The sequence below is a fragment of the Cynocephalus volans genome, chromosome 5 (genome assembly GCF_027409185.1).
Source record: "Cynocephalus volans isolate mCynVol1 chromosome 5, mCynVol1.pri, whole genome shotgun sequence".
In the NCBI taxonomy this organism is placed as follows: Eukaryota; Metazoa; Chordata; class Mammalia; order Dermoptera; family Cynocephalidae; genus Cynocephalus; species Cynocephalus volans.
The window spans coordinates 75,816,943-75,843,383 of NC_084464.1; the positions used below are offsets into that span (position 1 = coordinate 75,816,943).

Consider the following 26,441-nt stretch of genomic DNA (forward strand, 5'->3'; position numbering starts at 1 on the left):
TTTTGGAATAGTTTGTAAAGAATCGGTGTCAATTCCTCTTTGAATGTTTGGTAAAATTCTGCTGTGAATCCATCTGGTCCTGGGCTTTTCTTTGTTGGGAGCCTTCTGATAACAGCTTCAATCTCCTTTATTGTTATTGGTCTGTTCAAATTTTCTACGTCTTCACGGTTCAGTTTTGGGAGCTTGTGTGTGTCCAGAAATTTATCCATTTCCTCCAGATTTTCAAATTTGTTGGCGTATAGTTGTTTATAGTAGTCTCGAATGATTCCTTGTATTTCAGATGAATCAGTTGTAATATCGCCTTTTTCATTTCTAATTTTGGTTATTTGAGTCTTCTCTCTTCTTTTTTTTGTTAGCCATGCTAATGGTTTGTCAATTTTATTTATCTTTTCAAAAAACCAACTTTTTGATTCGTTGATCTTTTGAATTGTTTTTTGGTTTTCAATTTCATTCAGTTCTGCTCTGATCTTAATGATTTCTTTCCGTCTGCTAACTTTAGGATTGGATTGCTCTTGTTTTTCTAGTTCTTTAAGGTGAAGTGTTAGGTTGTTCACTTGCCATCTTTCCATTCTTCTGAAGTGAGCATTTAATGCAATAAATTTTCCCCTCAATACTGCTTTTGCAGTATCCCACAGGTTTTGGTATGATGTATCATTGTTTTCATTAGTTTCAATAAACTTTTTGATTTCCTGCTTGAATTCTTCTTGGACCCATATGTCATTAAGTAGAATGCTGTTTAATTTCCATGTGTTTGTATAGTTTCCAGAGTTTCGTTTGTTATTAATTTCTAGTTTTAATCCATTGTGGTCTGAGAAGATATATGGGATAATTCCAATTTTTTTGAATTTATTGAGACTTGATTTGTGACCTAATATGTGATCTATCCTGGAGAATGATCCATGTGCTGATGAGAAGAATGAATATTCTGAGGTTGTTGGGTGGAATGTTCTGTAGATATCTGCCAATTCCAATTGGTCTAGAGTCTTGTTTAGATCTTGTGTTTCTCTACTGATTCTTTGCCTAGATGATCTGTCTAATATTGACAGTGGAGTGTTCAGGTCCCCTGCTATTATGGTATTAGTGTCTATTTCCTTCTTTAGGTCTAATAGAGTTTGTTTTATAAATCTGGCTGCTCCAACATTGGGTGCGTACATATTTATGATTGTTATGTCTTCTTGATGGATCAGTCCTTTTATCATTAAGTAGTGTCCCTCATTGTCTCTTTTTATGGTTTTTAGTTTAAAGTCTATTTTGTCAGATATGAGAATAGCCACTCCAGCTCGTTTTTCTTTTCTGTTTGCATGGTAAATCTTTTTCCATCCTTTCACTCTTAGTCTGTGTGAATCTTTATGGGTGAGGTGGGTCTCTTGTAGGCAGCATATAGTTGGGTCCTGCTTTTTGATCCAGTCAGCCAGTCTGTGTCTTTTAATTGGGGAATTTAAGCCTTTAACATTAAGAGTTGTTATTGAAAGGTGTTGATTTATTCCTAGCATTTTATTGGTTGTTTGGTTGTCTTAGGTGTCTTTTGTTCCTTGCTTTCTGATTTACTGTTTGGTTTCTTTGTTTGTTGGTTCCTTAGGTTGTAGATAGTGTTTTTGTTAGCTTGTTTTCTCTTCATGAATGCCATTTTTATTGTACTAGCGGGTTTAGATTTTTCTTAGGTTTTTATGGCAGTGGTAGTTATTTTTCAGGAACCAAACCCAGTACTCCCTTGAGGATTTCTTGTAAGGGTGGTCTTGTGGTAGTGAACTCCCGCAGTTTTTGTTTGTCTGAGAAATATACTATTTGCCCCTCATTTCGGAAGGATAGCCTTGCAGGGTAGAGTATTCTTGGCTGGCAATCTTTGTCTTTTAGTATTTTGAAAATATCATCCCATTCCTTTCTAGCTTTTAGGGTTTGTGATGAGAAGTCTGATGTTAACCTGATTGGGGCTCCCTTATAGGTGATTTGACGCTTCTCTCTTGCAGCTTTTAAGATTCTCTCTTTGTCTCTGAGTTTTGCCAATTTGACTATGACATGTCTTGGAGAAGGCCTTTTTCGGTTGAATACGTTTGGAGATCGTTGAGCTTCCTGGATCTGAAGATTTGTGATTTTTCCTATACCTGGGAAGTTTTCTGCCACTATTTTGTTGAATATGTTTTCAATGGAATCTCCATTTTCCTCCCCTTCTGGAATACCCATGACTCGGATATTTGAGCGCTTGAGGTTGTCTGATATCTCTCTCAGATTTTCTTCCATGTCCTTGATTCTTTTTTCTTTCTTTTTGTCTGCTTGTGTTATTTCAAACAGCCCATCTTCAAGTTCAGAGGTTCTCTCTTCAACTTCGACAAGCCTGCTGGTTAAACTCTCCGTTGTGTTTTTTATTTCGCTGAATAACTTCTTCAGTTCAGCAAGTTCTGCTACATTTTTTTTCAGGACATTGATTTCCTTGTATATTTCCTCTTTCAGATCCTGTATACTTTTCCTCATTTCATCATGATGTCTAGCTGAGTTTTCTTGTATCTCATTCAGTTTCCTTAGAATTATCACTCGAAATTCCTTGTCAGTTATTTCAAGGGCTTCTTGTTCTATAGGATCTAGAGTATGAGATTTATTAACTTTTGGTGGTGTACTTTCTTGATTTTTTGTATTTCTGGTGTCTTTTTTTTGGTGTTTATTCCTTGTGGCAGGGGGTTTCACAGTCCACCAGTTTGAGACTAATGACTAACTAGGATGTTGCTGTGGTTGCCAATTTGGTATGGCTCCCGCCGTGACTGCTCAGTTGGCCTCTAGTGTCTTGTGTGTGTGGTTGCCTCGGGTCTTGGGCTTCCGCGGGGATCCACCTTTCTGGTCAGCTTGTACTCTGCTGGGCTGGTGGGTCACGTACCACAGGGTGTGTGATCTCTGTTGAGCTTTCACTTCCTGTACAGGACTTCTCCCCGTTCCGTGTGCTCTGGCCCAGGCTGTTAGATCGTGCAGTGGCGACCCCACCGGGTGTGTGGTTTCTGTCGAGTCTCCGCCTCCCTGGCCGCACGTCTCCCCCCTCTGTGCACACTGTGCTGGGCTGGGGCGTGTCTTCTGCACCCCTCGTCTATCAGCTGGGCCTTCAAGACCCTGCTCAGCACCGCCTCGCCCAGGAAGTCTACCAGGTTTCTGCTAGGCACAGACGACCGGTCTCTCTGGGTGCCTTTGTAGCACTGTGTAGATCTTTCTCGGGTCTTGTTCACCTTTGTATCCCCCCGGTATAAACCGAGTCTAGTGCCCGCCTGCAGCCTGCTCTCCGGCAGGTTCAAGCGGACCTGGGAACTCTCCTACCACACTATTCCCAACCAGAAATTCGTTAGGCTTTTTTCCAAACTGGTGGTCGCAGAGATGTTATCTGCCTCCCAGTAACAGGAAGTTTACCAGGGCCGGAGTCCAGGGTGTGGTGGAGTGACAGTCGACCCGCCCATACTTCCTAGCCCTCCCAACACTGGTCGGGACGCCCCACACCCCCAGCCCCGCCAGAGAACCGCGGAGGGAGTGGGAGAGGAGGCCGGCCCGCAGGGTCCGGAAAGCCCCGTGCCAGGCCAAGCAAATGGGCTCAGTGATGGCCGAGCAGGGCGGAGCTGCCCGCACCTGGGAAAATGGAGGCAGCACCGGGGCAGTGAGTGGCCTGGTGGTGCAGGCAGGAGCCGCGTGGGCATCCACCCCCCGAACAGAGCTGTGCCAGGGATCACTCACAGTGCTGTGCCAGGTCGGGCGCTCGCTCTGTCTCTGATTTGTTGCCTTCCGTGTTCTTGGCGCTGCCGCCTCGGGCTGTTCAGTCGCGGCGCCGCTCGGGCGCTCCCAGGAATCTTCTTTAATGCCGGCCTGAAACCTCGAATCCTGAATAGGGCAGCTGGCCGCCTTCAGTGCGGCCCCAGCCTCCGGGATCCTGGCTGCATCCACAGCAGTCCTGGCGCCGTGTTCCCTGTTTCAAGACTCGCTTTTGCAGCTAAAAATCAGTTCTTTTCCTGCTCCACACTTCAAAGCTGTTGCCTGTATATGAGGCAGCCTCTCCTGCCGGGGGCAAAGTGGCGTTGAGCCCCCACGACCGGCCAGCAGCAGCAGTCCTCCCTTAAGAGATGGCCAGAGGAAGGTCCACAAGTTTCCCGGCTGCCTGAGGCCCAGTGGCCACCTTTTCCACCTCAGCTACTCCGCGCCAGCCGCCGCAGCCGCCGCCATCTTGAAACCTAATGTGATGTTGAATTTGATTTGCTAGCACTTTGTTGAGGACTTTTGCATCTACATTCATCAAGGATGTAGAGCTGTAATTTTCTTTTTTGTCGTGTAATCCATGTAGTTAATTCTTAATTTATAGGGAGCTTTCACTAATTTTGTGAACTAAGAACTACCTACTTAATATGTAAGCTGCCACTCTGGCATTTTTTCAAATGTTCTGCAGAATTAACAAGGCTGTTCAATCTTTAAAGTTCATCTCCTTGGTTCTGTCACCAATAAGTACAAATTGAGACTAATGACAAATAGATGATAAAAAATATTTCACATGATAATAGCCATTCTGTGTTAGGCAAATTATTGCAATTTGAGAATAGCCTCTGTTAACAGTAAAGGCAACTTATCTCTTGTATGCTTTAGGATAAGTTGCCAGTTATAAAAATTGCTTCCTACTTCAAGTATTACATTTGAATCTCTGCATGCAATAAATGAACTTTGAGAATTTGTTTATTTGCTTAAACTTAGCTGTTTAAGTAAAATGCTAGTACTTTCAAATCAATACACTTACAAGTTTAGAAACTCAGACAATACTGTGAAAGGCTCATAATAAAAAATACCATTTCAATATATGGATTGGGGACAACTACAAAGCATTTGGGAAAACACAAAGTTGTATCCCTACATGAGTTCTATGCCAATAAAAATATTGATGGATCACGACGCTAAAGGTGAAAACGTAAAGGCATAGAAAATATAGGAATTTTTTAAATAATTAATAAAAAATAACTTTTTAAATATTAAAAAGCCCATAGGCATAAATAAAAATAAACAGTGCATTTGATCTCATGAAGAAACAACTTCTGAATGGTAATAAAAATCATAAAATCAAATGACCAACTGGGAAAAAAAGATTTACAACTCATATTGTTACAAAGTTCTATATTTCATAATATATAGAGACACTACTACAAATTTATAAAAAGGGCCAACCACCCAGTTTTTTAAAAGTTTGGCAAGGATGTGAACAGAGTTTATTGAAAAGAAAAAATAAGATGGCTCTTAAATATATGAAAGATACCCAAGTTCATTCATAATATGAAAAATGTAAACTAAAACATTTCTAAGATATGAGTTTCACGTCAAGATTGGAAAATAGTCAAAAAGTTTCATAATATACAATGTCAGCAAAACTGAGGAGAAACACATTGATACATTCTTGGGGAAGTATGTCTGGATACAGTCTCTACAGAGGGCATTTGTCATTCTCTATCAAAATTTTGAACTTGCTTTGAACTGGAAAATATAGTAAAAAATAGTTTCACACGTTTTTGAAATTATGCATGTGCAAGTCTGCTCATTTCATCATTGGCTGTAATAGTAAAAGAATAGTAACAACCTAAATGCCCAGCTACAGGTGAATTGTTAATAGAGATATAATATTGTTTTTATTTAAACACATCTTGCTTGAACACATCTTCAAGCAAATTATGAAAAAAAAATGTAAAAGGGAAGTAAATTTTCTGAGATTTTTACATCTAAAAATTTTATCTTCTATTCTCACACTTGATTGATAGTCTGTCTTGGTACAGAATTCTAGGTTGAAAACTTTTTCCCTCAGAATTATAAGGATTTTGTTCCAGTGTCTTCTAGCATAAGTGTTGTTGCTAAATCTAATGCCTCATGGATTCTCATTCCTCTTGGTTTCCCAATAAAAGGGAAAGAAAGAATACTGGTGTCTGACTTATTCACCGTTTTCCTGGAACTCTTTATGCAGGGGAGCAGAAGGAAAGGACATTTTCTACATTCCTTTTCTGGTTGTGTAGCACTACCCTTACATCTCCTCATTTCTCTGTGCCTTGTGATTCATAGTTAGAGTGTATGATCTCTGAGAGCATTTCTTGATATGTAGTAATAAAGCACTTGCTATTTAAAAACCCTCTTCTTTTAATAGAGCCTAGTTTCCAGACTACTGCCTTGTGTGTACTCCACAAGTCTTTCTTGGATACCAAAAGTTGAACGCTGTCTCTTCTATTGTCTTTACACTTATGCTATCAAGAACCTTAATCCTCCCAAGGAAAATGGATGTCTCAGGCAGAAAGGAGGGAGACCAGTAGAAAGAAGTTAAAAAGAGAAAAGAAATGTGGCCCATTCTTCAGAAGGCATTGGAAGACATTTAAAAACAACATATGTATAGATTGTTCTTTGTTTGCAGTAAAACCATGTTTCCATGTGGTTGCTGGCCTGTGGCAAAGCCAGTCCAAAAATACAGACTTTTATAATGATCAGACTAATCATTAAAACTGAATCAATCATATGCTCCCTTGCATAAATCATTAAGACATGATATAAATGAATTTGACAGACCATGGCCTACCAATTTTTTACTTGTCAACAGAGTCTTAAGCTAACTGAAATCAAACCATTTCATTTATTAGGTTAGGGCCAAAATAAAACAGATCTACACAAAGTTTTTTATAGTCAAGAATAATTACAAATATAAAATTACCAAAATACAAAAGTGCTTGTGATAAATAAATGAAAGTGAACCTAGAATAATTACCAAATATGAAACTACATTTTAAATAACTTGATTGGTTCTATTTATAATTAACTAATGGTACATATAGATACTTTAAACTCTTCAGTTCATGTCGTTTTTTTCAAAAAGTAGGTACTTCATCATCATTGATATGAGATAAGTTAAAGGACACAGGTTATATTTCTTCTTTTAATGAAGAGCAAACTTTTCCAAATGGAAGTATAGCATCTATGTTGCAATATTACCACATAAGATGTAAAAATGACTTGGATTATTTTTGTATCAAATCGGATTTGTGGATGAAGAATATAATTACCTAAATTGGATTTTCTGTAGCTATAGCCATTAATATTCTCACTACTATAGAAGTACCAAGAGAAGTATAAAGAATCAGAATCTTAGTAGTCATTCATCTATTCAACAGCTACTAAACATAAGGCACAGTGCTAGATAATATGCAGAGGGGTAATGAACTGAGGATATACACAATTTACAAAATGCAAAGCCTCATAATAAGAGCAAAATCATTGTTAAAGGAAAATATGTGGGAAGTATAGATGGCCCACATCATTCCAGATTGATGGACTGTATGTTGTACTATTTAATTTATATTTCTACTTTTATTTGCTGAATCCATAGTGACTGACAACAAGCTATTTCAGAATCTATAATAGAGTTGTGTTTTCTGAGTTCAAAAACTGTGGGAAAAGATTATTATTAAAAGATAACCATTTAATCACATAGAATGATCATAACTCATTATCTAAATGAATGTCTCATACAGTGAGAGGTATGGATCTAGTTTCATTCTCCTGCATATGGATATCCAGTTATCCCAGCATCATTTGCTGAAGAGGCAGTCCCTTCCCCAGTGAATAGGCTTGGTGCCTTTGTCAAAGATCAGATGGCAGTAAGTGTGTGGGTTGATTTCTGGATTCTCTATTCTATTCCATTGGTCAGTGTGTCTGTTTTTATGCCAGTACCATACTGTTTTGGCTTTGTAGTATAGCTTAAAGTCAGGTAGTCTCCAGCTTTATTTTTTTTTGCTCAGCATTGCTTTGGCTATGCGTGGTCTTTTATTGTTCCATATAAATGTCTGGACAGTTTTTTCCATTTCTGAGAAAAATGTCTTTGGAATTTTGATGGGGATTGTATTGAATTTGTATATCACTTTGGGTAGTATGGACATTTTCACTATGTTGATTCTTCCAATCCAAGACCATGGGATATCTTTCCATCTTCTTGTATCCTCTCTAATTTCTCTCAGCAGTGGTTTGTAGTTCTCATTATAGAGATTATTCACCTCCTTGGTTAACTCAATTCCTAAGTATTTTATTTTTTTGGTGGCTATTGTAAATGGGCAGGCTTTCTTGATTTGTCGTTCTGCATGTTCACTATTAGAGAAAAGAAATGCTACTGATTTTTGTGTGTTGATTTTGTATCCTGCTACTGTGCTGAAGTCATTTATCAATTCCAGGAGTTTTTTTGTAGAGGTTTTAGGCTGTTCGATATATAGTATACTAAAATCAACTCCAAATGGATTAAGGATTTAAATATACACCCTGAAACAATAAAACTTCTTAAAGAAAACATAGGAGAAACACTTCAGGAAATAGGACTGGGCACAGACTTCATGAATACGACCCCAAAAGCACGGGCAACCAAAGGAAAAATAAACAAATGGGATTATATCAAACTAAAAAGCTTCTGCACAGCAAAAGAAACAATTAACAGAGTTAAAAGACAACCAACAGAGTGGGAGAAAATATTTGCAAAATATACATCTGACAAAGGATTAATATCCAGAATATATAAGGAACTCAAACAACTTTACGAGAAGAAAACAAGCAACCCAATTAAAAAATGGGCAAAAGAGCTAAATAGGCATTTCTCTAAGGAAGATATACAAATGGCCAACAGACATATGAAAAAATGCTCAACATCGCTCAGCATCCGGGAAATGCAAATCAAAACCACATTGAGATACCACCTAACCCCATTTAGGATGGCTAAAATCCAAAAGACTCTGAACGATAAATGCTGGCGAGGCTGCGGAGAAAAAGGAACTCTCATACATTGTTGGTGGGACTGCAAAATGGTGCGGCCTCTATGGAAAATGGTATGGAGGTTCCTCAAACAATTGCAGATAGATCTACCATATGACCCAGCTATCCCACTGTTGGGAATATACCCAGAGGAATGGAAATCATCAAGTCGAAGGTATACCTTTTCCCCAATGTTCATCGCAGCACTCTTTACAATAGCCAAGAGTTGGAACCAGCCCAAATGTCCATCATCAGATGAGTGGATACGGAAAATGTGGTACATCTACACAATGGAATACTACTCAGCTATAAAAACGAATGAAATACTGCTATTTGCAACAACATGGATGGACCTTGAGAGAATTATATTAAGTGAAACAAGTCAGGCACAGAAAGAGAAATACCACATGTTCTCACTTATTGGAGGGAGCTAAACATTAATATATAAATTCACACACACACACACACACACACACACACAAACCGCGGGGGGGGGGTGGAAGAAGATATAACAACCACAATTATTTGAAGTTGATACAACAAGCAAACAGAAAGGACATTGTTGTGGGGGAGGGGGGGAGGGAGAAGGGAGGGAGGTATTGGTGATGGGGAGCAATAATCAGCTACAATGTATATCGACAAAATAAAATTTAAAAAATAAATAAATAAAAATAAATAAAATAAAATAAAATAAAACAAAGTTTCATTCTGCTGTCTCCAACTTATAAAATTTATTGGCATTGTTTTCATATTAAAGGCATGAGATTTTTTATAAAGACAGATAAATTGTTTTCCATTTTTATTTTGTACATTCAATTTGAAATTCAGAAAACTCCCTAGTAGTATTTTAATAATTTATGTAGACTCTGCTTAATCTTGTGTTTCAAATATATGAAGCATATTCTAAAGCAATAATCATAATCCTTAAAATACACTTACTTGCATAATATTTTTGTTGAAGAGGGTGTTAGGTATCATACGTACTGCAACATTCCTGGCAAGAGAGTGCAAATATTACTTTAAAATGAAACTTTCCTTTTTTACTTTACTTCCTTTCCTTGACTGAGAAGATATGCATATATCTTGCCTTTTTTCACAAATGAAAATGTATTCAAATGCAATTTATCTTCCCTATTAACTGTACTAAACATCTGCTGTATTTGTTAAACACTTCAAAATTCTGTTCTAAACCAGTTAATTCTAAGTAATTTCTCAGTTAAATATTTACATGGGCTTCCATAATGATAAGCTCTAGCTTGTCTTAAATAATCAGCAGATTGTCCAGAGACAGCTATGTGAAATATAACACATTATAATAGCTATCCACTGGAATTTAAAATTGTTTAGCTGGCTTGGACTACTTTTTGCATATTTTTATCCTAGCCAAAAAAGGTAACAGCAACAGCTTTATGAATTCCATTTTCTGTCAAAATTTTTAATGTCCAGAATTCCACTTAAAAAAATGAATGTCTGTATAGACATATGTTTATGTTTACATGGTGAAAATCCTAAATACATTCTCAAGGGCTTCTTTCAGAAAATTGATAAATTTATATTTCGTAAAATTTTAGAAATATCTCAATTTAGCAGACTAAGTAGATGGAAAAAGTAGAAAAACTGGATAGGTACTATTCTTTACCAAATTAAATCAAAAAAGAAAAATGCACAGATTATGCATATGCCATGTGTAGAAAGATACTTAAGGGTATGATTCTCTAACTAGAATAACTATATAAATCTGTAACATGTCAGGTAGTGGTAAATAAGTTTCATAATAGAAATGATGTAACAGGTGGTAAATGATTAATTCCTAAATGAACTATGAGGCAGTTTTACTCCTAGAATCAGAGAATGAAATGGTCACTTCAGACTATGGAAGACAGACAAGATTGAAAGTTCCCCAGTGTGGTACTTAAGTCCAAGTTTTGAAAATAAAAATGACTATATGTACAGCAGAAACTTGTTCCCCAACACCAACACCCAGCATTGTTCCACCCCAAGCATTGTTCCACCCCAGTGTTTTCTTCTTTATGATACAATATACCAAGTGTTTATTGAGTCTCTTCCACAAGAGTGGTAGAGGACAGGGGGGAAAAAAAATGAGCCTCTATCCCCTAGAACTAAGAGGATAAGTAAAGTACACCCATAATGACTTTTACAAAGCTGGAGTAAGAAAGAATTATGGAAAGAGTTCTAGGACAAATGCTGAGCTCTAACCAAGTTTAATTTAGGTATATTTGTAATTTTCATTGCTTGACTTTACTAAATGGGAGGAGTAGTGACCTGGATAATTGTAAACAATGTAAAATGAGTCATCCCAAAATTTTAATTTCTTAGCTTGGAAAAAAAACATCGCTTTTCTATAGTTAATTGACCTGTGTTTTACTAATGACAGTATTAAAATTATTTTTTTAAATGTCAACTAGTGTTCAATAAAGACAGATCAAAAATATTCTGAATGTTAAAGCAACATGACTAGGATTACAAATTGGTCATAGATAATTCAAATAATGAATGAACCACTAAGGATTAAAAAGAATGTCTCAATTTTTCATCAAATTCCTAGCAGGGTCCTAGACTTAGCAAAAGTGATGCGGGGATTCAGAGTCATGAACATCTAGGAGGCATGTTAGTGGGTTTATATATATGAGTTGGTACCACATCTTATTACTTGGACCTAGAACACAAAAAGTTCTTGTAAATATTTTTTTGAATTATTTAAATACTTACCAAATCAAATATATTATTTTTGTATTATGTAGACTTTTGCTTTATAATTTCTCCAACTAGTAAAGAGAGTGGATTTTTTATTATATTGGTCTCAGAATTAACTGTACTCCCTTGATGAACATTTGATGAGTGTATATTTTAGTAACTCATGTTTAAAAACACTAAAGAGCTATCAGCATTTGGATGACTATCAAAAAATGTTTTATATTAATTTGACTATTGATGAAGTTATAATAGTTTTCCTAAGGGTAAAAGAGAAGAGTTTAATCTACAGCCAGGATTGTATCGGTCTTATGAAAAATGATACATCTCTCTGTAATTATATTGCAATTAATACATGTATTTGGATTTCAACATTTGTTTTTTTTAATAAACATTAGGAATTTACCATCCTAAACTTTTCCTAATTAGCCAGCTTTCCTTGGTTATATATCATTTGGCAGGTGTTTTTATTTTTTAACTACAAACAAAACTGATTATTTTTTCATTCTCTGGCTTTTATTCCTGCCTAAATCATTAAAAAATAGGCTCCATGTGCCCCTGTAACATTAAATTGTTCCACAAGTAGATAAAGAAATGAAAGTGATAAATACATTATTTTGTTTGTCTGTTGTGGAAAATGAGTTGGAAAAACTTGGGGGTACACTTAGAATTGGTGACATATGCAGAATTTTTTGCAGTTTTAAAATTAGCTACAATAATTTATACCAAATTCTGAGAACTTTAATCAAGTAAAATCTGTCTAAATGAAAATTAAAATATGTGTATCACATTCTTCTATTCAAAAAAAAATTAGATGGTGAAATTATGCATGTATGACATCAAAATTTTATATCTATGAAAAAATTTTTAAATGAATATATGCATAATAAGTAATTATGGGTTATCTATCACAACACATCTGGAGTTTTAGTTTAGAGATAGCCATGATTTTTTAAGAAAATATCATATTATAAAAATGAATCCTAATTATTTTAAAATTAAGTAACAAAAGAATGTTTCTTCTGGAATGAAGGTGGATTCATTTTTTTTTTTTTTTTGAATTTGTATTAGATTTTTTCATTTATTCTAAACCATTTAAGGCATTCAGTAAATGATAGGTTCATTATAAATATTTGAAAAACCTTTTGAAAATTACTACCTTTACCTAAAAACTTTGATTATGTCGGGCCTTAAAAACTAACGCCACCTTAAGTGACATTACAAGTGGTGCCATTATAGGCCAACAAGGGCGTATTAACTTGGCAGCCTAAGACGGCGCTGGGAGGAAGTAGGATGGGGGTGTCTGCGGGAACTTGCCTTAGCCCTTATTGGCCAAATATGCGCTTCCGTGCTTGTGCTCGTGAACACTGCATGATTACAATGCCTTCCCTTGACCTTTAAGCTGATTGGATTATGTTAAAAAAACCTCCCCTCCCCATCTGCCTATAAAAGCAAGTGCTTGTGTGATAATAAACCGAACTGCTTGACAGAACCCTGCGCGTCTGAGTGTCCTTTAACCGGGCTGGTTGGGGCCGGCGGTGTGCCCACCTCTCTTCACAGCTCTCTTCCCCCGTCTCCTTCCAAAGGGGACAGGAGGGAAAGAGGAATCCAGGCCATTTGCTCACCCACCAAAAGGAAGGAGGCTAGGGCTGTACCAGTCGGCCTGCGACAGACCCGACATTATTAGAATAGATTTCTTCCTCAATGTGAATTGTTGCTGTTCAGCCATTAACAGGCTCATACCACAATGAGTAAGAGATTCTGTCTTATTACTATATCTTAGAGCCTCGTAAGAGAAACAAATCATTACACAAATAATAATTTAAATGAATTTGTGGTACATATTTTAAAAGAAGGAGACAAGGCAGTGGAAGACTGAAACAAGGGATTCTTCTCTTCTTGTGGAAAATCAGGGAAGGTCAAACTGGGTTTTCTTAAGATCAGTTTGGCTGTGATGTGGGCAGTAGAGAGAAGAGCATCTAGAGTCAACTAGGAAGTTCTTATAGACGAGCAAGAATGATCATGAGAGCTGTAGGAATGGAAAGAAATACATGGATCCAAATATATTCTGTAGGTAAAATCAACCAGATGCGGTAACTGGACGTGAGGCAGTTTGAGAGAGGAAAGTATGCAGAATAAGTTCTAGATTTCTAGCATGAGCACAGAGAGGGTGCTGTATGGATTTACTGAGCTGGGACATGGTGGAAAAGGATCCAATTTTGGAGGCAGGGCCCTGAGTTCCCTGTTTGATGTGCTGTATTTTGGATGCCTGTGAGATAGCTCAGAGACTATGTCAAGAAGGCAGTTGGATGTATGGATCTGAAACCCACAAGTGTATGTGATCATGGTGAGAGAATGTAGACTAAGAAGAAAATGATCCTAAAATCCCCCACCCTTAAAGGTTGAATAAGGAAAGAGGAAACAGCAGAAAAGAAGACTAAGAAGCAGCAGCAATAACTACTGATGGATTTTTTTAAATAGCAATAACATCATTTTGAGTTTCATGTTGAGTAGGAATTCCTGTATAGTAGTAAGTACATTTAAGAATCAGGAGACTTAACTTTTAGATTAACAATACCTGGGATTTTTTATGATCTGGAAAGAAAAAATTATTTTCCCTATCACCTGACAATATTATGAGAAAGCATTAAATAATGCCTATGATACTAAATGTTAAATATTACAAATATACGTATGTTTGAAGCCAATGCCCTAATCATGTGTTTTCTTAGAAGATGCTTACAGAGCTACTCTCATCCAAAAATGTAGTTTTATTTATAGAGTTTAAATATGCAAAGAGGTATTTTTTTCTGCTTGCAAATATTATTGCCATTCATGGTAGTTTGGTGAAACGTGGTTCCAATCATACGGAATTCTTCACTGGGAGTGAACATTTTGCCTCAGGCCTGGTTTGAAACTATCTTTCTTTTCTGGAGTTAGCTACAAAGATAAGCCCGACAAAGAAGGGCAATACTACATTACATAGCCTAAGCTTGGAAGAGCTCAAATCACTTTAAAAGTTTGTTTTGATCAATGAACTATGTATTAATTTTCACAGCATTTTTTCAAGGCAGGTGTACTTGACAGTCTATTAACATGTGTCCTTTTATCCTCATAGGGTTCCCTGGAGATACAAGGCCCCCAAGGTCCACCTGGAAAAGAGGGTCAGAGGGTAAGTAAACTTGAAACAACTGGCAGGCATTACTAAATCTGGGGTTACTTATTTCTAGACACTAATAAAAATAAAGCCAAAATATAGCAAGCAGATGGGCATTAGGAGAGTATCAACTAACCATAAGCTGAAATTTGAGATGTGAGATTTTGACAGAGGTTTTATGATTCAGAAAATTTAAAGATTGACAGCACAAGTGTAGAGGTATTATTTGGGTAAAATGAATTAGCCTGAACTTGATCGAGAGCACTTTGGTCATACTTCCAGTTTTTGAGTTAAGCTGATGAGTATTTCTGTGGAGGTCTAGCCCATTCATGGATTCTGTCAGGATTGTGGACGTTAATGACATTCTTTAGCCAAATTAAATTATTGATGTTAGTGACTCTTTGTAACTCATTTCATTACTATTTATTGCCTTTAACCGAGATGAAATAAGCAGTAGGTGAATAAACTGTAATTGCAATTGGGAGTATAGCCAACAGCCTTCTCTCTCTAGTCTAGTCTAGTCTAGTTCAGTCTCATTATCCCCAGTGAGAGGAAGTCCTGCGGTGTTGTGACAACTGGGTCAGCTTCACTCAAACACTGGGCACTCCATTCTTGTGGATTGCTCTGATTATTACTATTTTCAAATGATTTTCAAGTCTCAGAACGTTTTTATGTGTGCTTTCTCATATGATTATTCATGAAAAGTCTTTGTGCTAAATAGAACAGGTACTGTCAACTTCTTTTACCTAATACATGAGGATTCTGGGACAGAGAGTTTAGGTGACTTACCTAAACTTGGGCTTCTGACTCTGGATCCCATCTTCTTTTTTATTGTGCCAGTGTATTAGCCCCAAATCTGATTTTTCAGTCATTCTCATTTACTGTTCCCAGTTCTGCCTTCTGGCAAATAAGTCTGTTTCCTCAAATGCATCAGAGTTCCTCAAACATTTGAGGGCTAATGATGTATTTTTAAAAGGTTTACCTTTTACCAGGTTACTAAAAATCCCAATTCTCTGAACTCTTTCTCTTACCATATAGATTCCTGACCCCACAACAAGCTGATAGTCTTTCTCAGAAAACTCATTAACCTTCCAGAGGTGTCAGGAGTGGGACTGGATATGTGTGGTCTTAGGACAGAGTAAAATGTGGCAAGTATGCCCTGTACCATAGGCGATGTCCTTCTGTTACAGCCTAAGACTGAGCCAGTGCTTCTTTGTCTGATATCACACGTTTGACTTGTACTGACATGTGATCAATTAAATGCTCCTCCCCTTTTATTGTAATGAAAACTTCTTCCAAGACAGATCTTCACCCATCTTGTTGTTGAAAGTTGCCTTTTTGAACCACAGAGTAGGAATTAATCTTTGTTGTTGAATTTTATTTTCTGGATTTTAGTCCCTAACACCATTCTATTGTTTGGAGTTTTGATTGTTTGTTGTTGTTGTTTATTTTTGTTTTTTGTATTTTAAAGATTTGAATCCTGATTTCCAGTAAAAGAGCTTGCAGCTTTATGTGTTATTCATTCAAATAATTAATAAATCTTGAACAGAACAAGGCCTGGAAGCCCTATGAAACACCAGCAGAGGCTCCCATATTTTCTATTGCTGATGATAATAAAATCATGTACAAATGCATCTGAATTCTATCTCCTCCTCACCCACATTTCTTAATTTGGTTTGTAAGATAATTATGAGAGACTTATCAGATATTAGCTGAAATGAAAAATATTCAAATGAAGCTTTTTAAAAATAAGTTTTTTAAATGGAAATTGTACCCTATCAAAACTTGCATTTCAGAAGAAAGTGGGTTAAAGAATAAATTAAACTTATGTATTTTTCATGATAATTATAGAAGAAATTATGCAAACTGTAAAGTTCAACCATTAGCTTATGCATATTTTCTCCATTTATAAATGTGTATATTCCAGATAATTTCATATTACTTTTATTTTATCTTTTATCAAGGGTAACATAATGTCAGAAATGAAAAAATGTAATAGGATTTTACAGACAGTGTTAGGCATAGCTTATCATTATTGTTACTGCTCTTTCACAAATTTGTTTATTGAAGGAAGTATCTAGAGCAGATATTATTGACATTTTCTACACTTACAAGTGACTATTTCTAAATACACTCAGTGATTCATTCTACTTTATAAGCCACTTGAACAGGAAGCAATTAATGTAAGAAATGAGCATTCTTACATATATTTACATTAGGTCCATTTGAGTGCTGCCGTTTTTTCTCTGCTTGAGAGTTAGGTAGCACCCAGCTCCTTTGTATATATATATATATATATATATATATATATATATATATATGTATATATAAATGTATTATATAAATGTACTTCTGTGTGTATGTCTGTGTATATACACATATACACAGACATACACACATACACATGTACACACATTTTGAAAGCTAAGACCAATAATATAATGTGTGTATATGCATACATACATACATACATTTTGAAAGCTAAAACGAGCAATTTTTCCATTTCACTGAAATTTGCAGTAGAAAAATCTATGAATTCATAATTCTTTTTTATTGACTCATTGTCAACAAAACTCTTATATTTTGATTACAGGTGTTTGACCAGGAAGAAATTAACAGTCATTAAGATTATTGCAATAAAATATAAAATATGTGGCAAATCTTATGCACTTTGCCCCTAGGCATAATGTCTTTAATGAAAGCAGAACACTTTATTTTAGATGAATTATTAACTTGTTGGTTTTCCTCAATGATTAAATAGTTTGTAGCTTTTAATATGACAATATCTCCCAATTATGGTGAGTTTCAAACAGAGGTGTCACATGTAAACATAGTTTGAAAAATATCAAACATTATCACAGAAATGTTAATATTACTACTATTATTTTTATTAAAACATGAGAATTCTGATTAATTCCTTTTCTTTTTCTCTTTAACCCTTTGTGTAAAGTTTTCTATAAGCAAAATAAGAACATTATTTTTTGCAAGTACCACAGTAGATATCTTGATTGAAACTTTTTTACTTGATTTTATTCTTTCCACTATTTCTTAAGGTGCTAAATCTTAGTTTACAAGGTGTTCATTTAATAAAATGTAGAAGTAATATGCTTTTTATACTTAAAATCTGCTCTTAACCTCCACAGTGTTTTGTAGCTATATATCTCTGAAACTTGTGGGCTTTTTTTTTTTTTTTTTTCTTAACCTCCTGATTTTCTTCCTTGAATTTTTTATATGCCATTAATTACTATTTTTACTTTATTATCTCTGTGAAGCCCTGCAAGTAAAACATTTGACCAGCACATTTTCGAATCTCACATACATTATGGATGAAAACAATTTTTAGAATTCAGTTGATCTTGAATATTGACCCTAAGCTACAGAAGAGAATGTATCAGAGGGCAGTGAGGGAGATCGGCATGGGGGGTCACCTATCTGGGGGCCTGGTTGGCCCATGATGAGGACAGACGAGGGCCAGTGGGGGGAAACAGGGCTCTGCAGGGCTGAGAAGTCAACAGAAGAGAGTGTCAAGATTTGTGGAGTGTTTGGTGGGATTAAAATTTAGGTAAAGTCAGTGGAGAGATGTTGGAGAAAAGAATTGGCTGCAATTGGTGCCAGTTGAGAGAGAAGTTTTAGTTGAATAATGGAGAGGGCATTGGAAAGAAAACTTGTAGGAAAAAAAAGGTTGTGAAGAAATTAGGGGGTGAATTGTGAGAATTGTGAGGAAGGAGAGACCCCAACGGGGAATCTGGTGGAGGGATAATGACAGGACCTGGATACTGGATGGAAGCCCAGAGAAGTATCTTAGTGAAAAGTGGAATATTTCAGGTAGCTGAGCATGTTCACAGATGTTAACATGAAACATCTCAAAAGACTGGCATTTATAAAAATGTCCTCTAGGATGTAAATTCTTTATAGGATTTCATAATATTCCTAATAGAGTCTCCTAAAATATAAAGTAAGTAATGATTTTAATGTAACCTTGGATTTTTCCCTGATAGTCACATAAAACACATGTCTGAGGAATCTCATGGTTAGTATGAAACTACTCTGGTCTTTTTAAAAGAAATCACTCTAGGTCTCTGAAAAAAACATTTATTGGTGAATCAGCTAGTTACAGCCCCAAACAAAGTCTGTGTGCTTGGACTACAATGACACCTCACTCTTTACTTTTATGCTGGATCCTAATTTTGATCCTAAACAGAAATTTTATGTTCTAAATTCCCTATAATTTACCCCTCTATCCTGCTTTATCTTGCTCTTAGTTATCCTCTCTGCCTGTGCCTGTCCTTTTTCTTTCCCCCTGCAGGAATCCATCCCCTTGAATGCCTCCTTCCAACATTTCTGTGCAGATTTCACTCTCACTTGAGTTGCTTGCTCCAAGCTGGGTTTAAAGCTATGTCTGAGGTCAGGATTCCTTGCATTCTAAACAGGACAAGAACATGAGCCTACTTAGTCTCCACCCCTGTTGGGATGTGTCCCTTGCACCAGCTCACACTTGATGGCCAAGGAACTGGGTCATATTTTCTCAATGAGAGAAGCCTGCAGAAGCATGGGAGGAGAGGGCAGGCAGCATAAGTCTTGCTTCTTATGGTTCAAGCAACTTGGGGGTTAGAATGGAGGTTGTAGCATGGGCTCTGGGGCCAGACTACTTGAATTTAAGTTCTTGCCTTACACTTAACTGTGAGATCCTGGGCAAGTCCCTCAGTCTATCTGCCCCTCAGTTTCTTCCTTTAGAAAGTGGAGATTATAATAATAGCTACCCCACAGTGCTGCAATGAGGAGGAGGCCGTGTTGGGTTGGCTGTTGCCATTATTCTCATCCCCAGCCTAGTGATCTGAAGATGTTGTACAAGGGAAGGCAAGTATACAGCTTCAGAATATTAGGACTTGATTAAAGAAAATGCATAATTGATCAAAAGTTATTTAAGGTAAAATTACTGTTTTCACTACTGCTTCATTGAACCCACTCTAGCTTTTATCTGAATTATTACTTTATCTGGATGTTCATGCCCAAGTTCTAATGCCCAGGAAGCTTCATGAGGCCTGGTGCTTATTCAGTTTGATAATAAAATTAAGTTTGCACATGTGGAGTATATTATTTCCTTTTCCATAAAGAAGAAGAGATGAAGATTGGTCTCCTTATTGTGCAGTTGCTGAGGCCTCAATATTTGTTTGATGAATACATTGTGCTGATCATGTATAAATTTACCAGGACTTTTGTAGGAAAACACCTTGTTTGGTTTGTTTCTTTTGGTTGGTTGGTTTCTGAACTGTTGCTTCACCTAAGACAGCACATGTAACATAAATTATATTCTAATAATTACTGGGTTATATCGATCCTATTAAGAAAAATAACATCAAAATCACTGCTTCTAGGCAATTCAACACATACTACAGGCTCACCTAAGCAAAAATTTCCTTAAGCTGATTTGTTTTTATGGGGCTTGGTATATTTTTCAAGAGGAATTATGCCCCTATGTGCCTGTCCGTGTTCAGTGAAAGCTTTAGAGAACACAGCAAACCAGTAAAGAAGGTCAGACCTGCCTCACAGTACAGTCAAAAAAAGTTCTTACTTTAGTTTATTCGAAGTGCTAACTTAATGACTATAAGAAAGACCTCACAGTTACACTGAAGTGAGTTCAGGGCCTGGAAGAAACTACTAATAATAATCTGCAGTTGAACATTCTTACATGGGCCTGAATTTTTAGAAGACTTATAAAGAAAAGAATGAATAGTGATGAATTTTAAGCTTCAGGAAGTAATTTGGCTAGTTTCCATAAAATGTGAGGGAGATATAAGTTTGTCATCTTACCTTTATATATCAAAATTTCATTATTTTAAAGAATAGTTCTAACTCTGACCCTAGGTAGAATGAAAATATGTGAAAAAATCTTTTTTCCTTGAATCCATATATAAATATGTAAATGTGCATACTATAAATAATATCTTAGAGGTTTTGGATTCTACAACTAGTGATTTATGTTTATTATACATGCTATAAACTTCCTGGTATACAGATGACATCTTTTTCTGTTTACTTCCTATGAAATTTTCTAAGGATGTCTCTGTGAGGGTTGTCTTGAGGGTTGGCAAGAGATAACATCTTTATTCCTATCTGACATTTCTAGATGGGAAATTGTGTATCCTGTTCAGGCCGCAAGCAAGATCGGTACAGCTTTCCCCAATACTTTGCTTGAATTTATAAAACCGAATATGAGACTCAGCAAATACAAATGATCAAATCTCATTTATTTTTGCCTTCCTGTTTGGAGAGCTTCAGAGCAGACTTTAGGTGCTTGACTCAAAGCTGGATCCAATACAGTCACTGAAGCAATGGAGAGAGAAAGGAAGAAGGGAAAGAGGCTAATATACATTAATGTCAAACAAATGCTCACAAGGATGTAGTTGTGTAGCAAGGACAAGAATCCTCTCCTTTTGCCTCACATTCTGTTACTGGTGGGAAATGTAAATCAAAGGAACAAGCTGTTGGGAAACAACGTCTAGCTCAGTCTAATTAAAATCAGTTGAATAAGTACAGTACAGTACAGTACGAGACGTAGCCCAGACTTTGTGAGAACAAGCCAACTCTTAGATAAAGTTAAATATCTCAGCTAGCTAATAACAGTGTGCCTGTGGTCCACTGTGGTAAATGTCACCCTAATTAGTGGTCTCTACAGGCACTTGAAGCAGAAGAAACAAAATGTCCTGGGAAGTTAGTCAAGGGGAAAAAAAGATTATAACCAATGGTTTTGTTTCAGTAATATTTACTTATATAGACAGATAAACCACAATAAGCTGAGGTTCTTACATTCATTTAAATGAAGGGTCAAATGACACTTCACACACTATTGTAACAAAATCATTTTATAAGCTGTCTTTGTTATTGGGATTAGTAAAGAGGAAATGTTTCATATTTTTCAAATAGGGTGCTGACTCTGAATGGCTTATTGATTTATGTGAATAAACCCATAGGCTGCTCTCTGCTATGGAAGAAGCACATAATCTCCTGGGGACTCTTTCAAACTGGAGACACCCAGTCCCTGAAGCCCTGATAGGCTGAGAGTCTCATGGGGATGGACCTGGGGCACTGGGGTTTAAACCACTCCAGGAATATCAAATTGTCACATTTTAGAGCTGAAAAGACCTGTAATGGCATTTTAGTCCACCAAATAAAAATACTCAGGCCCGGAAAAATTCAGCAATTCTCCAAGTCTGCAGGGCTATATATTGTCTTTAACTATTCCATATAATAAGAAACACCTATTGTCTACTTGGTGGTTCCACACCAAAACTCAGATTTGCATGTCTTTACAATGGAGAATATTGAGAATTTAACCAAAGCACTGACTTACAAAGCCAGTTTATTTTTCTAATTAAGGCCACATGTTAAAAGGGTCAAGTGTGGATAGGTACAATTGATCCTTTTGTGGTCTCCACACATTGCAAAGAGTGCACATCCTATCCCCATGCCCTGCTTATCCTGCACCAGCAGTTGGGAAATGGCATGGCCCAGTCAGTGGGTGACTGGGGTGGGAGTCAGAACTGTTTCTTTTCCAGCTGTGGGATTGGATTAGTTTGTGATTTTGTGCAACTCACTCAAGATTCTAATCTAAATTTATCTGTTTTATCACAATTTAGCCCTCAGGTATATTATGGGATTAAGCCAGAAGCACTTTCAATGCACTCTGATGACAGGTGTTCTGTGAAAGAGTCTTAAAAATATTACCTACTTAGCCACAGAAGCACTTGCAGAGGATGGAAGAAGAGAAGGCACTTTCTGCCAAAGTAGCAATATGCTAATGTTACTGCATCAGTATCTTTATTCAGAACATCACACTGAACACGTTAGTAGCTATTTGGTACATTTACCATTGGAAATGTCAAGTAGAAAGTTATTTATCCATTTGGGATGCAGTGAATATATGCATGGGTGGCTGCTAAAACCAAGAATTAATCTCAAGTTATTAATCAATTTGGGAAATATAAACATGTAAGTTTTCAGGAATGCAAAACATTTGGAACATGAAACATTTTTATGGCCTCATGACTTTGAAAGCCAGCAAATTATGTTTCCAATAAATAATCAAGACCTCAACTTTGTAAAACTCCATAGTATTTTGAGTTATCTTAGGTAATAGCACAGAATTCTCAAAGCAAGTTTAATTTTATAGGACTTCAGTTTTTTCAATATATTATATTTTAATTCTCAGGAGAGAGAAGCTTTCATGAAATAAATGTCATGCAACTATTCTAAGTTGAAAATTTCCCTTTTATGGGATAGAAATAGACTATATAGTACTCTTATTTCTAAATTTCTTGGTGTAATAGTATTCAGAATAGTTCTTGAATTCTGCAGGCATAGCTTAGAACCTACTTTTCCTCATTTTCCTTAAAAACCGGTAAACATTTACTTAGATTTTTTTTATGAATAGTTATAGATACATTTGATATTCATTTGACATTTTTAATATATTCAGCACAACCATATATGTATATGTATAGGTGTGTGTGCATGTGTTATTCATTGGGCTTTTTAAATTCACGATAGTATACAACATATGCTTGGACCACTATTTTGGATTATTTGTCATTTGTGGTTCTAAAATAACTAAACAAGGGCAGGCCCCGTGGCTCACTCGGGAGAGTGCAGTGCTGGTAGCACCAAGGCCACAGGTTCGGATCCTATATAGGGATGGCTGGTGAGCTCACTGACTGAGCGTGGTGCAGACCACACCGTGCCAAGGGTTGAGATCCCCTTACCAGTCAAAGATAAATAAATAAATAAATAATAAAAAATAAAATAAAATAACTAAACAATACACAATTTGAACACTAGCACAGATTGCTATTTGTACTGCTTATATAGGAGATGTTAACAATATGTCTATGGGACCATGAAAAAGAATGACTGAAGAATGCCTTAAAATATACTTAATGCTATGAATGCACTTAAAGTTCAATAATGTAAATACATATAATTTATATGCATTAAATGATAATAGTGTATTTTATTCAACAATAATGCCACCTCAAGAAAATTAACCTTAGAAAATATAATGAAAAGAGCAAGACACCATTAAAGAAAATTTCTACACTTTTTCTGCCATAATAAAGGCCATCTCTTCACGCTCTCCACTCGCCCTGTGTATCTGTTCCAGATATTTTGCAGAAACATTTCCATAACTTTGTACATTTATTAAATTATGTCTGTAGTTTATCTTCAAAATAATTTGAGGTTCTTATAAATTCAATCAAATCAAAATGTCTACACTGAGAGGAAAAGACAAGAGCTAATGGGTAGAGACTAAGAAAAAGAAGAAAATATGCAAAAGCACCTATATTGAGGAAGCAACTATGCTTGAACAAAAACCTTGCCTCTGAGAGATCTGAGAACTTTCTCATTTACACATGTAACATTTAAGTGCCTGTTTTGTGTGAGGTAACATGGAATTTGGCTCAGGTAGGTTTTCTGAAAAGCAGAACCTAAAATGGGATTCTATACATGTAATTTACAAAAGAAACCCATAAGAGAGTGATGGAAGTATAAAAAGGAATAGAAGAATGCAGCCAAAAATGTGGCTTCAGGAGAAATCTAGTCTCAGCCTGATCCCACAAGTCACTCTGAAGGACCACAGATTTTGTCTTACCTGGAGGCAAAGGGCTAGTCTTTGATACCCACCAACCACACTGAGTGGGGAGATGGACAGTAACATCTCAGATGCTTCCAGACAAGGCAGCTCCTGTAGCCTAGGGAAATCCTCCAGAGAAGGGTGCAGGTGAAAGCCAGTGGCAGCCAAAACCTGTGGCGGCTGGGCACCAACCAAGCCTGGCACCAACAGCATCTGCACCAGAGGTGGAATAAACACAATCCTTAACCTTACCAATGTAGAGTCTTCAATGGCTTTTGAGCACAAGTGAAGGCATGATAGAAACTTTGATAATATTAACCTAATCACAAGAGAGAGGGAGACAGAGACAGAGACAAAGACAGAAAGAACGTTTTTATATTGGAGCAGATGGTAGAAACTATTCCTTTAGCTTAATCAATAAGTAATAAACAGCTAAACTCAGGACAAGCTTATAAAAATAAGGAAAATGCCCAGATGGGATAGACATTGAGGAGAGAGAATGAGCAGAAAGACAAAGCAATAAGCTTAGGTATCAAAAGTGATTACGGATGTATCAAATCTGAGATGATGATAGTGCCTTTACCCAACATCAAAAACACTGGAGGAAAACATCTGGAGAAGATGAGTCAGTTTGAAACCTGCAGCATTACATCTGCAAAAGGGACCTGCAATTGGAACTGCATGATCCCCTTAAAACTTGGGTTGAGATCATAAGAGAAAGGACAGAGTTAACTATTAGTAAGTTAACAGTTTATGAGTGATATTTAAAGCCATCGGACCAGCGTGGGTGAAATGGCCAAGGGAGAAACTGGAGAAAGGAAAGAACTGAGGGCAGAACCTTGAGATTCAGGTAAACCTACACATAGGAGTGGGTGGGGAGGTGAACAAAAAAGGTAAAAGTATAAAGAAGTAAGAGAATAAAGTTTTAAAAGGGAGGGAATGGCCAACTGATTGGAAATGCTTCAGAGACATCAGGGAGAATGGGGTCTGAGTAAAATCCATTGGTGATCTTGAAAAAGGCTGATTTCTAGGAGTGGATGTGCTGTGCAGAGGTGGATATGGAATTTCACAGGTCTCAGGGATGTAGCAGGTATTGAAAATGTCCAGGGACTATGGACTATTATTTCAGAAGCTGAGGTCTAAGGAGAGAGGCAAAAGACCACATTTGAGGAGGTCAAGGAAAAGATTTTTTTTTCCCGTACTTAAGTACATTTACAAAATGAAGCAAGGAAGTCAATGAATAAGGAGAAACTAACAGTGCAAGGAATAGGAAACAATACTAGATATTCCAGAAGTACCAGAGGAGATTGAAGGAGAAGGCGCAAGTGTAAACACGGGCCAGCACCTCTACCTTGAGGATGCAGGAGAAGGGAAGGCGGAGAATGGGCACTCACTCCATGGGCACATAGTAATACAGGCATATTGCATGTGCATATTCTTCTCATACAGAAAGAACTTTTCAGTGCAGATGTGATTTAATAAAATTTTAGCTAGTTCTAAGAGGCATTGATCTCAAATGGTTCATTGTTTTCAGGCCAATAAATTTATAACCACTACTTAATTTCTTCATGAACAGCAAGCCCAACTCAGTCAGGTAAAAGAAGGGGCGGGGGCCATTGGGAGAAGAAAAGGTTTGTTATTGCAATTTCAGAGCTTTGCTAAATTCTTCAAACAGCTCGTGAAAATGTAGGCATTTTATTCTATCCTTTCTATCTATGAGCTCCTTTCCTTTGTAAATTACCAGTGGTAGCATAGAACAGCGTTTCTGTTATCAGCCATTTGTATGAATTCATTTACTTTTGTCCTATAAATCCATTTTTCTAGAATACAATTCTAACTTCTTGGAAAACTTTGTTTTATTGGTATAATGTAAATGATGTCAGGGTAAAATATTGTCAAAATTAAATTGTTCTTTATTGCTCTTGGCCATTTTTACTTTTTATATCTCTGCACACATTCTGTAAACTGTCATTTATTTTTTTCTCAAATGATAAAAAATTTCTGAAGCATGCTAATTAAGTATCATTCCCAAGCTAGGAAATGTCAAGGGACGGGTTCACCATATAAGTAGTCCTGCCAGTGTCTTTTTATCAATAAATCCTTGTGGTTACAGTTATAAACTTTTGTATACTATACTGCTAACTTACTGTGGGCTTAAAAATCTTTTTCATTGGAAGCTGA

At 36.5% G+C, this 26,441-nt stretch overlaps 1 protein-coding gene across 1 annotated transcript in view; it reads left to right on the top strand.

Moving 5' to 3' along the window:
- The window catches only part of COL19A1 (collagen type XIX alpha 1 chain), a 354,677-nt gene that overhangs the window by 176,764 nt on the left and 151,472 nt on the right, over positions 1–26,441 (top strand). The window contains exon 14 of the mRNA XM_063098322.1: positions 14,594–14,647. Coding sequence (XP_062954392.1) covers positions 14,594–14,647 — 54 coding nt within the window. The remainder of the gene's footprint in view (positions 1–14,593; positions 14,648–26,441) is intronic.